Genomic DNA, 13,843 nt, shown 5'->3' on the forward strand with positions numbered 1-13,843 from the left:
AGAGGCTCCTCCTTTGATCTGCTGCGGTTCTTTGCTTATACTGTTATCAGTTATTATCAATGTTTATGCAGAGTCTGCAGACAGGTGATGGCTGGTGACGTTTTTCATAATATCGTTTGAAATCATACTTTAACACATTTTGGTTTTATTATCACCATATAAGTTGCTGTGTGTGGTTGTTAAATGAAATGTCTTGTGTTTATGCTCAAGTGGGCTCAGTGATATGTTAATAACAATATGATGGTGTTTTCCGGCTCAAAGAGGGAAAACTCACTGTTGTATGTCTCCAGAGAAACTAATGCATTTTGTGATGTAGATTACCTAGATATTACACTTTTTTTAAATGAGACTCTGTAAATCGAGGGGATGGGGGGCCTACAAAACCTCTCAGCCCCGGGGCCTAACATTAGGTTAAGGCCGCCCGGAGTACAACATTGTGGGAAATGCACTTGTTTTCTTGCTGTAAGACGAGAAGATTGATGTCACTTTGTGTCTGTACGGTAAATATGAAGCTGCAGCCAGTTAGCTTAGCATAAAGAGCGGAAACAGCTAGCCTAGCTCTGTCCTAAGGTAACAAGATCCTCCTCTAAAGCTCACCAACACGTTATATATTTATTGTACAGACATGACAGCTGTATCAATCATCTTTAACCCCTTGGCGAAAAAAAGTCAAATATAATTGTATTTCACAAAATGTAAAAATAAACGTCCTTTAAGTAATAAAAAAAAAACCCACCCCTGCATAATCGGATACTCTTTATTTATTTACAATTCCACGCTTTTATTTTGAAGGACAGATACCCTAACCGGAAGATCTGTCTTGCCAGGATAAATGTAGTCATACCTGCTTTATGACGCCACGACGACATCACTACAACTCTTATCAGCAAAGAAAGAACTGTTGCGACGTGTATTACCGACTATATTTACAAGATAATGTAGAGGAGACGTTTATGTGACGTTGCCGTATTTCCAGTCTACAAACATTTAGCTGAACCACGGAGCGGTGAGAGAATCGCCTCAGGGCGGACAGGTGAGGCAGTTTCGTCAGACTGGCAGACAGGCAGACTGTGTGTGCTGTCAGAGGAGACGCGATGTGGAGCAGCAGTCGGTGGGCTCTTCTACCTCCCGTCTACTCTGTGCTCACTGCTGCCGGACTGTGGCTGGTGTAAGTTCTGTTCATTATAGGACTTCCTCTTTTTTTTTAAACTTTTTTTTTATAAATGGAAAACAGAACCCACAAGTCAAGCTTTCTTTGACACAGTGTGATTAGGCCTAAATATAATCTCTGCAGAGGTGTGGCAGGAAGCTTTGGACAGTGAGTCAAATCACTTCTCTTTGTCTCCAGTGTTAAAGAAATACTGAAGTCAAGGTGCAGTTTTTAACTACAGCAACTATAGAGAAATGCAAAACAACTACAAAGAGACACAAATGACTACAAAAAGACAAAAAGCGAGTACCAAGAGAGACAAAACGACTGCACGGATAAACAAAATGACCAAAAGGCGCACAACGACTACAAAGAGACACAACGGATTATCAAGAGACAGAAAATGACAAAAAAAGATGCAAAAAGACTACAAATAGACACTAGGACTACAAGAAAATGCAAATAATTACGAAAAGACGCAGAATACTACAGAAAAAGAGCCAAATGACAAGTGACAAAAACAACTACAGAAAGACGCAAATGACAGGTGACGCAAGAGTATACTATAACTTCTATTCATCTTTAATACTATATTCCCTCCTTTGTTCTGATAGATACTTTGTAGCTGTAAATGATGAGAAGATCGCACCCCTGGGTTCATCATACAGGTAAGAATAGGGCTGCATCATATGACCTAAAATCAAAATCACGATTCATTGCACATTTTATCTCGATAACGATAATTAATCACATTGTTCTAAATCCTCTTTTCTGAAGCCAAACTGTTTCCAGACGGACACTGCGTTTTTTGGGGGGCACAAGTTGCTCAGTTGACTCGGACTCGGTGTTTGAGTTATCCTCCATGATGCTTTCCATGGTCCGGGTGAAGTCACGTGACTACACACGCGGTAGAATGTTTTTTAAGTGCTCATATTATGCTTTTTGGCCTTTTCCCCTTTCCTGTATCGTGTTATATATCTTTTTTGTGCACGTTATAGGTTTACAAAGTGAAAAAGCCCAAAGTCCCCCCCAAAGGGACTTACCATCTCCAACAGAAAACACTGTTCACCAACTGCTCCAAACAGCTCTATTGTAGTCCAGCCTTTACTTCAGAGACAGACGTGGTCACTTTGGAACACACGTTATAATGCTCGCCTAGCTGCTAGCGTGTGAGCACCTCATACTCTGCTTTTGACTGGCTAGTAGTCCTTACCTAGGTACTCGTCAGGGCCGCCTCATACTCTGCTTTCGACTGGCTAGTAGTCCTTACCTCGGTACCTGGTTGTCGGGCGGCCCTCATACTCTGCTTCTGACTGGCTAGTAGTCCTTACCTAGGTACTGTCAGGGCACGCCCTCATACTCTGCTTCTGACTGGCTAGTAGTCCTTAGCTAGGTACTGAGCATGTGCGTCTCCCAACAAAGATGGAACAGAAGTGCGATGCCTCACTCTGTAGCTAAAACAGAGAGCTCAAAACACAGGGTGAAAAGAGGAGCTGCAGCAATGTGCAGTGCAACAAAAATATGGTGTTTTTTGAAAAGGAAACCATGTAAACCTATTCTGGTATAAACTCTAAATACAATTATGAAATGAGCATAATATGAGCACTTTAAGGAGAAAGTAGGCCTATCAACAGGAATAAATAATTGAAATTATCGTCATGGGAAAAATACGTCGATAACTGCTTCAGAATTTCGATGTCGATAAATTTTCGATTAATCATCCAGACCTAGGTAAGAATCACACAATATCATCCAAAGATGACTTTTCATCTCTTTATCTTTTGGGTTAATCTTCTTTTTATGTTTTCAGGAGAAGAAATGGATCGTTTTATCCTCCCTTCATTAGGTACATACTCATCATTCTTTCCTTATTGTTGTAAATCATTTAATATTTTAGCGACAAATCCAAATGTTTCCCATTCCAGTATTGCAGGCAACTTTTCACCAGCCAGCTGCATCTTCAGCGGTCAGCTGAACGTGTTTGTCTGAACGTTTGGGTGGAGAGTAGCGCGTTGATCACGTTGATCGTTGTAATACTAGATGTCACAAATGCAAACGCTGATATTTTAAGGACCGACACTTCAGTATTTTGTTATTTCCAACAAATCCCATGAAAAGACTAAACCAATGTTGCGTTGGTGTGTCTTTAGGGTTTTTATACACACAAGGCTTGTTAGCAGGATTGATTACATGGTTTCCATTTGTTCTTCTCTATTTCAGGGTTCATAATTGCTGTCCTCAGATACCTGCAGCTGAAACACAGAACATACCATCAATGGCTGAATGTCGGTTGTCTGGTGTTTTTTTCTGTCGGCTGCTTTGGGATGACGCTGATTGGAAACTTCCAGGTAACGTGCACCACTATACTATAAAATACATGTATTATTTATAAGGGATGGATGGATGGATGGGAGAAATAAGATACGTAATACACTATGTACAGATAAAGATTAAAAAAAGTTTGGGGTCACTTAGAAATTTCCATTCCACTCATTCCAGACAGAATACCAGCTGAGATCAGTTGCATTGTTTTTTTTTAATCAGGGCAGCAGTTTTCAGATTACATTATGAACTTACATAATTGCAAAAAGGTTCTCGACTGTTGTAGACAGAAGTGGCTGATCTTTAATGCAATATCTACATTGCCCATTATCAGCAACCATCAAAACTGAGATTATTGTCTTAATTGATTGGTTTTAGGTATTTACTGAGAAGATGATCCACAACGTTGGCACCTTAATGACGTTTGGACTGGGAACGCTGTACTGCTGGGTGCAGTCCTACATCACCCTGAGAGTGGATCTGAAGAATGAAGGGAGGAAGGCTGGGATCATCCGCTTCCTGTTGTCTGGATCCATCACCGTCTGCTTGATCCTCTGTATCCTTTCACTCTGACCGCTTTAAGAGTGGAATGAACATATTGTTTAAAAGGTAACGACAGCAACCTGGCATCATGACTACGCGTAAACATACACGCCACTTTCCTAAAGCCAAATGGTGCGTTATCTGTACGCATTTTGAGCTATCTGCGTTTATGTCTACGCTGTATACAGCCGATGTAAACATACACAACACGTGGCGTCGCGAGAACAACGTCACACGGGTGTAAAAAACAACAACTTGGGTTTAGTCCAAGATAAGAAAGAAAGTCCTGTGTTTGACCCATCCGCCACCCCAACCAACCTCCCTCCGCGGACTTCCGTGCTTTCATACTACTCGCTACGGCGGTGATTCACAGGTAATGTAGGTCAATGGAGGCAAACCAGCGTCAATAAACACGCTAAAAAACTATTATGCGTCTTGATAACGCGCCAAAATGGCATACGAATTAATGAGATCAGTCTGCCGACGGACAAACTGTACTGTATGTTGTGAATTTAAAGGGGCCCTTTGACTGACAATCATTTGAGTCGTTGGGTTTGTCAAAATTAAGAAAATAGTAAAAGAAAAAATGTACATCATAAGATTCCTAAAGCCCATGATCTTTGAATTAATTGTTTTGTTTGGCCAACAGTCGTTTGAATCGTCAAATATTAAAAATATTTTCAGCTCTAATATAAAATATATTTATTTTTTATAGTTCGCCTATACCTTTAACGATACCACTCTCATGTCTGTACTGTAAAATATGAAGCTACACTTAGCTTAGCATAGTATAAAGACTGGAATCGGCTAGCCTGGCTCTGTCCAAAATGTGCCTTTTTTACACAGATTAAACTAATAAAATATAATGTGTCAACTTCTGAGCTTTAGAGGTGCTGGTAGATGGATTTTGTCACATTTGGACAGAGCTTCTGTAGTTGTTTTTCCGTGTTTCCAGTTTTTATGCTAAGCTAAGCTAACTGGCTGCTGGCTTTATTGCCAGACCTTCCTCCACAGCGCTGCGGAGGAGGGTCTGGCCAGTCCACACAGCATTCTTGGATGGGAGAAAAACATGTTCTGGTTTATCGGCATTTCTTTAAACCAATCACAATCGTCTTGGGCGGCGCTAGGTGCCGGACGGAGCAACAGTGCCTCTGCAAAATAGCCTCTGGAAGGAACTTGTTTTGGTGGAACGTGTGTACGGTCAAAAGTTGTTTTAGTCGTGCAACAGAAAACTCAGAGTGGACAGATAGTCTAGCTAGCTGTCTGGATTTACCCTGCAGAGATCTGAGGAGCTATTAACCACAGTCCTCAGAAATCAGCCGGAGGTTAGAACGCCAACACAAAGGAAGAGGAAGGTGACGGACATCCGGCAGAATTTCTGCCGGCACCTGAACGATCCCGACAATTAAACATCGCAGATAAAGATGTTTTCATGATCTGTAATCTCATCCTTAACTCACCGGCTGCAGACTTCTCCCTGAAGAGTCAGCGCCTCCACATGCAAGCAGCTCAGAGCCAGTGGGCGCTGGTCATGTTCTTCATCACCTTCCTCGGCACTTTTGCCATCGAGTTTCGCCACAACCGCTTCGACATCGTGTGCACAGACAACTCTGGGCGTACAGCGAGCCGGTCAGAGGCGCTCTCTGAAGCGTCCAGGTACCAGCCGGACCAAATGTTGGGATAAAGATATTCAGGTTAAACTGCAGGAGGCGCATGGATCAGCAACTTTGAGATGCATTTATTCCATCTTTTTTTACTCTACTCACTCTTACCAAATAATCACCACTTCATGTACGCATGTCTGACTGTAAGATATTTTTTATCTACAAACATTCAAAAGTAGAAAGTCATTGTACTCATTTCTCTTTATATGCAAGGACACTTTTTTTAAACATTACAAACGTCTACATGTTTTACTTGTCTATATCTACCTATAGATGTTATGAATCAAAACGCAAGTTTGCACAGTACGCAATCAGTATCAATAAAAAGACAGCAACATTGTTTTTGTAGTCTTCAGTGTCGATAAATTTAGCACCTTTTGAGTTTTCACACTGTTTTCTTCAGTAGTTTTTTCCAAAGAAATCAGTCTAGAGTTATTGTAGATATATTAGAGAGATTTATTATAGTGTGGATTGTCTTTCTGGAAAGATGAAGCCAGCAGTAGCCTAGCTTAGCATGAAGACGGGAAACCGATAGCTTGGCTCTTTGAGGAAATTAAAGTCTATAGTTAAAAACTTTATTTTTTAAAGGAACATCAGACTTATTAGGACTTCAGCTTATTCACTCTGCCCAAGTAGCAGAAGTAGCAGTGCTTCACCTTTCTGAGAATATAGTTCCCAGTTTGTATATGGTTAGAAGATGGCTGTGTCTCATGTGACCTTGTTATTTGTACACGATGTGACTATGTAAATCACAGCATGTAAAAAGGAACATGTTGGCGTTATTTTGTCAGTTATCGGGAGCAGTAGGCTAGATGGAGCCGGTTACCTCCAGGATCTGTGCTAAGCTAGGCTAGCGGTGGGTGCGTCAGACAGAGTTAACGACATGCACAGAGATGAGAAGGGTATGTATGGATTTATCTAACTCTGGGGGATACGGTGAATAAGACAAAGTCCCAATAAGTTGGCATGTGTATTTCCAGAGGAATTTCTTTAAAGGAACTCCATTTTAAAAGGAATAGTACAACATTGTGGGAAATACTTGTTTTCTTGCGGTCAGACGAGAAGATTGATGTCACTTTGTGTCTACGGTAAATATGAAGCTATCGTTTGCAGCCAGTTAGCTTAGCATAAACATACCTGTAAACTTGTCGCTTTTCGGCGAAAATCGCCGTTTTGAATGGGAAAACGTCATCCATGTGAATCGTGTAGATCCGAAGAGTTTTTATGGGGCGACCCGGTGCTAATACGGCACCAGTGCCTTAAAGACAGTTTTCTACCGGACCGAATAGCAACGCGGATTTCGGTGCCTTATTTCGGTGCCACTTAAATGCCTGCACTTCTCTCTGATGCTCCGAAAACAGACGTTAGAGGGAACTGGGGGGTGATGTGTCACCTTTTTCAGCCCTTCTGAGTTTGCAGGTATGCATAAAGAGTGGAAACAGCTAGCTTAGCTCTGTCCTAAGGTAACAAAATCCTCCTCTAAAACTCACTAACACGTTATATATTTATTGTACAGACATGACGGCTGTATCAATCATCTCTAACCCCTTGGCGAGAAAGTCAAATAAACGTCCCTTAAAAATGTTGGCACATGAAACCAAAACAAATATTTGTATGGCTCAATACCAGTACAGATAATTGAGAAACTTATTTTTTGGACCCTTTAACCATTTTAGATTTACACTAAAGTGTTTAATGTACAAGCTTTTCCGTTACATAGAACATAGAATATTTTTAGACACAGTAAAAACAAACATTTGGACTGAAGGGAGAAGACAGGCTTATGTGTGAGACAAGGCATTTATTGGAAGCAAGATTTTAGACGATCATTTCCTGAATCATAACACTTATGTTTCACACACATTAATCCTCAATTTGGCAATTTATTTCGGGTAACTTTCCAACACCAACGTTACGAGGATGGCACATTTAAATAGACACCATTCACCAGCTGAGTAGACCAATTAAGACAACGTTTGAAATGAGAACTTCCTGCCAGCAGCAGCACCACTGCTGAGTGCATCTACACTGTAGTTCTACTTTCTAAAACATTACAACGTTAAACAGTTCAATCACTGGTTAAAACTTCAAAACATCTGCAACACGTGTGTACGGTATGTGTAGAGGGGGAGGAAACGGCACACGGATGGAAAATGTTCACTAAACGGTGACGAAATACAACACATACAGTTGGAAAGTTTGGAAGCGGTTTGGCGACCAAATACGGTTCATCTAAAAAAGGTAAAGTAACTTCACAGGTTATGTGCAGTTTCCATCAGGCTTTGTTCTCTTCTCAGTCAATCAAATGGTCCGACTAGCGTGACGCTCCTACGTAGATCTGTTTCCGTACATGCGAAGGGCATCCTAAAAGACCTGTGTAGATTGACTTCTTACCGACTGGGACTATGTTAGCCCTACTGGTGGCTAACTGGAGTCCCGGCAGCATCTCCTACACTCCTTGAACTGTCAACGTGGCACAAACAAAAACAGAGTTGCAAAAAGGAGGGAGGTGAAGGGGGAGCTGGGGAGGGCTGGAGAAGGAGGAGGAACAGGTCAGTATGGAACGAAGTCAGAGACGTTCTCCCAGTCTTCTTCCACACGCACCCTGTTAAGCCCGTCCCGTCAGTTCGAGTTGGCTAAAGGATGTAACGAGGTCGTAGTGGGCCCTCTCGTCATCAGTCAGCTCCATGTTTCCAGGCCGGACCACCACCACCACGTTCACCCCGGCTTCTTCAGCTGCTTTAGCCTCTGCGGACGACAAATACACGAGTGAATATTAGCATTCCTGTATTTTCCATGACAGTACTGTATCAATACCCGGACGCCAAGTATCTATCTTTTATTATATACATTGCACATGAGAATTTAACTTTTTGGTACTAGAATAATATTTGTTTTGTCAGTCCACTAGATGGTGCAGTTGTGAGAAACAAACAGAAGTTTAGATGAAACAGATGTTGACTAAGTTTTCCTTTGGGGGGGGACATCATTTGAAGTTGGAAAAAAAGTTCATAAATTGCAATATATCGCAATAATATCGTATTGTGACGTAGGTAATCTGCTAATATTGCGAGGTATATATTATCGAGGGACCTTTGGTGAGTCCCACCCCTAGTTGAATATATGGATCCAAAATGTAATGCAACATTAACAGAGCCTTACTGCAAAATGAAATGCGTTTTGTTTATTTTTTGGCATTTTGTGCCCATTAAATTTAGTATAATCCAGACCGCGATTAGCGGCACTGGGCCTCATTCACAAATATCTTTTTTTCTGAAATCTGTTGTTGAGAAAAGGAGCGGAGAAAAGTGCGTCAGATCATGACGTGTTTTTCAAACCGCGGCATTGTTTGCACATTTGTTACACCTCAAACATAGGCACAAGGAGTTTTCTAGAGTAACACCGAATGTAAACAGAAACTTTGTGTACGTGAAAACTCCGCAGGGCACCTTTAACGAGACTAGCAGCTTTGTGAGGAGGTGCTTCAAGCTAAATGCTAATGTCAACAGACCAACATGCTCACAATGCTAGCGTGCTGATGTAATGTTTATCGTCTTAGTTCAACATTTGCCAATTAACAGACTCAAACGAAGTCCGCAGATGTTTTTTACAGTTTTCAGCGATGATCTAGAATGAAAATCTGCGGAAGATAGCGGACTGTTTTTCTGCTTGAGGTGTGAATGTGTTTAATTTTTATTTTTAATTTTTTTTTTTTTTTAAATCGCCGGAAAATTCTGCGCCCTTAGATTTCGTGTGGCCCCCGCGAATCAGCACTAAACACACATAACAACTGATAATAGGCTGAGGCTATGATAACACAAAACTTAAGTACCGTACTAAATCACATAATCATATTAAAAAGGAACACATTCTAGTATGTATTATTAGCAAGACTTCCACAAACATACTGTTGCCATTAACAGTCTTACCACGAGTGACGTCGGTCAAGAACGTGATTTCCTCCGGTTGACAGCCAATCCGCTCAGCAATTCTCTCGTAGCTTTTGCATTCCACTTTAGCTCCTATACTGGTGTCAAAGTGACCATCGAATAACTGAAACAGTTTGAAAAAGAACATCTCATCAGCCACAAACAAACAAACATATCTATCTATCTATCTATCTATCTATCTATCAATTAAAAACAAACAAACAAATTGGTGTAAAAAAAAAATAAATAAAAAAAAAAAAGACATATGGTAAACAATGTTTGTATTGAAAAATGTTAATCTTCTTATGAGTATTAAACACACGATGAGAGAGGCGGCTGTACTTACATCTAAAACATCTCCTTCGACAGAGTATCCAAACAGAAGTTTCTGTGCCTCCACGCTTCCAGACGAGTAAATGTACACTTTTAGTCCCTGTCCTCTCCATCTTTTGATGGATGGAATAACATCCTGGTAGACCCTGTTGGCAACAAAATCAGAAGATAAACATTATTTTAAAGTGCTCATATTATGCTCATTTTCAGGTTCATAATTGTATTTAGAGGTTGTATGTTTACATGGTTTAATTTTCAAAAAACACCATATTTTTTGTTGTACTGCACATTGCTGCAGCTCCTCTTTTCACCCTGTGTGTTGAGCTCTCCGTTTTAGCTACAGAGTGAGACATCTTCACTTTCACAATCTTTGTTGGGAGTTGCACATGCGCAGTAACTAGGTAAGGACTACTAGCCAGTCAGAAGCAGAGTATGAGGGCGTGCCCTGACAGTACCTAGGTAAGGACTACTAGCCAGTCAGAAGCAGAGTATGAGGACGTGCCCTGACAGTACCTAGGTAAGGACTACTAGCCAGTCAGAAGCAGAGTATGAGGGCGTGCCCTGACAGTAGCTAGGTAAGGACTACTAGCCAGTCAGAAGCAGAGTATGAGGGCGTGCCATGCTAGCAGCTAGGCGAGCATTATAACGTCTGTCTCTGAAGTAAAGGCTGGACTACAATAGAGCTGTTTGGAGCAGTTGGTGAACAGTGTTTTCTGTTGGAGATGGTAAGTCCCTTTGGGGGGGGACTTTGGACTTTTTCACTTTGTAAACCTATAACGTGCACAAAAAAAGATATATAACACAATAAAGGAAATGGAAAAAGCATAATATGAGCACTTTAAATACTTTTAGAAAAGCTCATCTCAGAAATCAAACACTTGTCACGAAGGAAATTCTCGCATGCTGGAATAAATGAATGTTTGGCATTTTCCAGCATTTCGGTACGCTTGGATTTTTCCAGGTTTGAAACAAAAACCAAGGGGAATGGTTTCAAAATTACAAACCCATCAACCGATTCGGACCGAAGCAAACCAGCTCTAGGTGTGAAATGCCCTTACATTTCTAGAAACCTTGCCAAGTCATGACTCGAGTTTTTGAAGTGAGGAAAATGATAAGTGTACTTACTCGCCTTTGATTCTCCCAGATGAATAAGCTGCCCTCCACATGTGCCCCTGGAGCTGTTTGAGTGCTGTTGACTTCCTGTCTGCTGCCATTTGCCAAAGCACATTATCCATTACTTCCCTAATGGCCTTCTCCTCGTCTGTGTGAACCGTCTGGTCCACGGTGTGGACAGGGCAGGACCGATTCTGTCTCATGTCCTCTTCAATCTGCAAGGACAGTCAGGCTTTTTTATTATTAAGGGAACACCATTAAAATCCTCGGGTATCAGGAGCAGGAAATGCTTTTTCACCATGTTTTGGAATCACATTTATTGGAACATTTTGTTGTCCACAGGTGTAGCATTCCCTGCTTCAAGTCTCAATATTTTAAGCAAAATGAAGGCTATTTAGGACTTAAATAAACTACATTTTGCAGGGACAATCTGCAAAGTCCTGCATCCTGACACATTTGTTATGTAACGTGGACTATGAGGTTAAACTTTTGACTTTCTAATGTATGAGTGTTGACATCCGAATGAAATTAATTTAGACAAATTAACATTAAGATTTGGTTGCAAATGTTTTGCAATATTATTATAAATATACAACAAACCCATCATCTGTGCAAATCACCAAAATATAAAATGGGGAATCGGGACATCATTTCATTTGAAATGAACAATTCTCTACAAAATGTAATATATTGGTTTGTTGGAAAAATGTATGCCATATACGTCAGTATATTAATACACACTGTAGAGCTGAAACTAGTATTTACAGTATATTCTATATTATAATCAATTAATCATTTATTCAAGCAAAAATGCCAATATTCCACTTTCTCAAAGGTTAATCTTTCCTAGTTTTTTTTAATCTCATATGATACTAAACCAAACATACTTGTGTTTTGGACTGTCGGTTAAACAAAACAAGCGACATTAAAAAGCTAACTTAAATTTTTTGGGAAATTATGGAAATTTTTTTCAATAATGTATAATATATATATCAATAAAATAGTGAACAGATCAGGTGATCAAAACTAATCAATAGCCTCTGGCCTAATACACTGACATACATGTCGAGGGCCAAAGTCTCCCCTCATTCACTCACTGAGCCGTTGACACTAAGAGATTGTCGGCAGGAAGAGGTTTGTTCCTAAATTTGATTAAATCGTGAAAGCTCGGCCCTGCTTTACCTGTTTCTTTAGGAGATGAACATCTTGTTTGCACTCGTCCTCCTCCCAGTGAGTAGACAAATACTCCTCAAGATGCTCCCTGATGTATGGAAATAAGATATCCTGGAAAACACAAAGTGGAGTCATTAGGTGGCTGCTTACAAGGGGGAAAAATTAATAATTCAGACATAAAATGTACTGGTTCGTATTCCTAAAAAATTTAAAAAAAATCAAGCTTGAATACTAAGAGGAGGCAAAATGGTCTAATAGTATTTTATAAAACCATTTTTGTGTGTTCTGGTTTAAAAAATGATGAAGAACAATTAGATATAAAGGCTCTACAGGATGATTTTTTTCCCCTTAGCAACTACAATGTTTTATCCCAAATAATGTACAGATTTTATAAGAATAGCGATATCTAAAACTGTACAGATATGTGTTAGAGAATTGAAATGATTCATTGTGCGCCGCACATAAAAAAAAAAAAAAAAATGAGCGCTACACAATTAGCTTATAATGCTATGGCATTAGTAATATTTCAAAACAGCATTTCCATCAAATAAAACGTACCTTTACAAATGTGATTGGTGTTGTTGTTCCTTCGATATCCAGCAAAAGTGCATTGGTACAAGCAGGAATTGAAACAGTGGCCATTTTTTAGGAGAGTCTGCTGCAGCTGGTTAGCTGACGTTAGCTTATAAATTAGCAGCACCACAGTGTTCAATGTAAGCGCTCTTCTCTGGTTGTCTGACCCCGGGATAGGTGAAGCAGAGTGAGGAGTATCCAGGCGCGAAGAGATGTACCACCTGGTTAGATGTGAAGCCACTCGCTAGCTGTGCTTTGCCATCAGCTGATACTGACACTGACTGTTCTGAAAGAGCAGTGAGCACACATGTTCACACAGCTTCCAGTCAGAGCTGTCAGTTCAGGCTGCAGCTGGGTGGGGGCGCTACTGAGCGTGTTCTTCTTCTTCTTCTTTCGGGTTTATTGGCGGTTGGCAAGCAACGATTTTGGTGCATTACCGCCTCCATCTGGTATGGAGTGTGGATCAGAATATAAAATATGTACAATCATAGATAGTAAACACTGAAACCAAAAACGTGGTATATTTAGGAAATAATAGAGAGGATTTAGTTTTTTTTGTGTTTGTTTGGATTTGTTTTTCTGCTAATTTACTGCTCCGCACACCATAGACCAGTGTTTCTCAAATGGGGGGTACGTGTACCCCTAGGGGTACTTTGGAGGACTGCAGGGGGTACGTGAGATATTTAACAAAATGTTTAATATTTACGAGGCTGTTGTCCAGAACACTGTTCCTCTTTATGTAGATTTTTTTTTTTTCCTACCAAAAATGTGACATTTGTGTCGCCTTCTTTGGACCTAATCTATCCTTCCTTCTATTGTCCTTCTACTTTTTACAAGTTTCTCGCTTTTTTCTTCTTATGTCACTGTTTTTGAAGTTTTTGATACTATTTTCGACCTATTCTTGTCTTACTTCCTTCCTTCTTTCTACCATCTTTTTTTCTTATACAGTTTTTGTCTCTTTTTCTCATTAGCATTTCAATATTTTTTTTAATTACAAGGCTATTGTTTAGTAAATGTATCGCTGACATCGCTGTACTGTTCCT

The 13,843-nt window shown here is 40.2% G+C and overlaps 2 protein-coding genes across 2 annotated transcripts; one reads left to right on the top strand and one right to left on the bottom strand.

Moving 5' to 3' along the window:
- Positions 1-771: 771 nt before the first annotated feature.
- LOC120545218 (transmembrane protein 150C-like) lies at positions 772-6,021 on the top strand. Its single transcript, XM_039779358.1, has 7 exons — positions 772-1,168; positions 1,765-1,818; positions 2,961-2,996; positions 3,076-3,137; positions 3,365-3,498; positions 3,851-4,028; positions 5,485-6,021. The coding sequence occupies exons 1-7, from the start codon at positions 1,095-1,097 to the stop codon at positions 5,697-5,699; spliced, it is 753 nt and encodes a 250-aa protein (XP_039635292.1). The 5' UTR covers positions 772-1,094; the 3' UTR covers positions 5,700-6,021.
- Positions 6,022-7,460: 1,439 nt separating this feature from the next.
- Positions 7,461-13,174, bottom strand: enoph1 (enolase-phosphatase 1). The gene is made up of 6 exons (XM_039780775.1): positions 12,786-13,174; positions 12,237-12,338; positions 11,067-11,269; positions 9,955-10,087; positions 9,609-9,732; positions 7,461-8,427 (listed from the first exon to the last, which is right to left on the bottom strand). The coding sequence occupies exons 1-6, from the start codon at positions 12,867-12,869 to the stop codon at positions 8,288-8,290; spliced, it is 786 nt and encodes a 261-aa protein (XP_039636709.1). The 5' UTR covers positions 12,870-13,174; the 3' UTR covers positions 7,461-8,287.
- Between the last annotated feature and the right edge of the window lie 669 nt (positions 13,175-13,843).

Source organism: Perca fluviatilis, chromosome 17 (assembly GCF_010015445.1).
Source record: "Perca fluviatilis chromosome 17, GENO_Pfluv_1.0, whole genome shotgun sequence".
NCBI lineage: Eukaryota > Metazoa > Chordata > Actinopteri > Perciformes > Percidae > Perca > Perca fluviatilis.